Source organism: Myotis brandtii, unplaced genomic scaffold, assembly GCF_000412655.1.
Source record: "Myotis brandtii unplaced genomic scaffold, ASM41265v1 scaffold1236, whole genome shotgun sequence".
NCBI classification, from domain to species: Eukaryota; Metazoa; Chordata; class Mammalia; order Chiroptera; family Vespertilionidae; genus Myotis; species Myotis brandtii.
The window spans coordinates 389,099-390,538 of record NW_005354316.1 but is presented as its reverse complement, the minus strand read 5'-3'; the positions used below and the strand labels follow the sequence as shown (position 1 = coordinate 390,538).

The following is a 1,440-nucleotide window of genomic DNA, read 5'->3' as shown; positions in this document are numbered from 1 at the left end:
GTCTCCTCTGGGGGCCCAGTCTGGCCGTGGATCCGGCCGCTGCTCCCAGACGTAAGCCTCGCGTGGGGTCGTATCCACGACGTCGCTTGGACACGCGGCCGGCTGCTCGGGGCTGCGGGAGACAGAGCCCCCCTACCTCCGCCCTGGGCCTCAGGAGAGGCCGACCTCCAGAAATAAACGTGGAGCATTTTGCAAGCCCCGGCTCTGTGTGGTGTTAAAGCTTGTCCATGGGCCCAGGGGAGGGAGGGGAGGGGAGGAGGCCCCCACGTCTATCCACCCACTGACCACCCACCCACTGACCACGTCCGGCACCAGAAGGCCCCCTGGGGGGGGAAATTTCTAGGGGAGGGTTCCATCTCCTCCCCACAAAGCTTCCGGACCCTCCCACCACATGGATGCAAGCTGGGTGTGTGCATGTGCATACCCATGAGTGTGTGCATACCCGTGTGAGCATGTACATGCATACACGTGTGTCCATAACCACGTGAGCATGTGCAGATAATATGTACGCATGTGTTGTGCATTCATAGCCGTGTGTGTGTGTGCCCACGTGCGTGCACCTGCAGGCACTCTGAGACCAATCCCCCGCAGAGGGCGGACGTGCCCTGATCAGTGAAGGTCCTGCCGCGCCCCCCCATCAGCCAGCAGGCCTCAGCCTCGCCCTGAGCACCCACATTCCCAAAGCCTGGCCCCTCCCTGGGCGGCTCCAGGGGAGCGTGCAGACCCCCCATCCACACGCTCGCCAAAGGCTGCACGGGGGGCGGGGGGGCTGTTGGAGGCTGAGTGTGGGGACAGGGAAGCTGAGGTCAGCCCCAGACACAGGCTGGTCCCACGCAGGAACCCTGGGGGGTCCCAAGTGTGGGGAGGGGTCACCCAGAGCAGACCAACCGACAGGACCAGGCACCAGCCAGCTGATGGTGCTGGGGGTGCTGAGGGGTCGTGGCTCCGGGCTGGCCACTGGCCGACAGGACTGGGGGCCCGCAGGCTGGACAGTTGGGCCGCCAGGGGCCACCCTCAGGCTCAGGGTCCTGTGGACACCGGGCAGGGGGCTGAGGAGCCTGGCGAGGATTCAGGGCGGAGGGTGAGGCCTAAGCACCGTCCTCTGGGACAGCAAGGGGCTCCTCCCCTGGTCTCACAAAGGGAAACAGGCCGGGCGCTGCCTGCTGGGGGTCCGCAGCCCGGGCGCAGGAAGCTGGTGCCGTGGCCCCCAGCTGGTGGGCAGTGTCCCAGCCCCGTCCTGGAACTAGATGCCCAAGGCTCTGTCCCCCAAATCACGCCGCCTCACCTGCAAGAACTGGGTTGAGTCGGGGGCGGAGGTGGGACTGGGGCCACGGCACCAACCCTCCATCTCCGGGATTTAGTCGCCACGGGGCCAGCACGTGGCCCACGCCTCCAGCTCAGGCCTGGGCGGCGGGAGCTGAGTCAGGGGTCCCAGGAGTC

The 1,440-nt window shown here is 66.7% G+C and overlaps 1 protein-coding gene across 1 annotated transcript in view; it reads left to right on the top strand.

Annotated features, from left to right (window-relative positions):
* The window catches only part of MUC2 (mucin 2, oligomeric mucus/gel-forming), a 101,524-nt gene extending 101,469 nt beyond the window's left edge, over nucleotides 1-55 (top strand). Inside the window, exon 39 of the mRNA XM_014533997.1 lies at nucleotides 20-55. Within this exon, the coding sequence (XP_014389483.1) occupies nucleotides 20-55 (36 nt within the window). The remainder of the gene's footprint in view (nucleotides 1-19) is intronic.
* The last annotated feature ends 1,385 nt before the right edge of the window (nucleotides 56-1,440 follow it).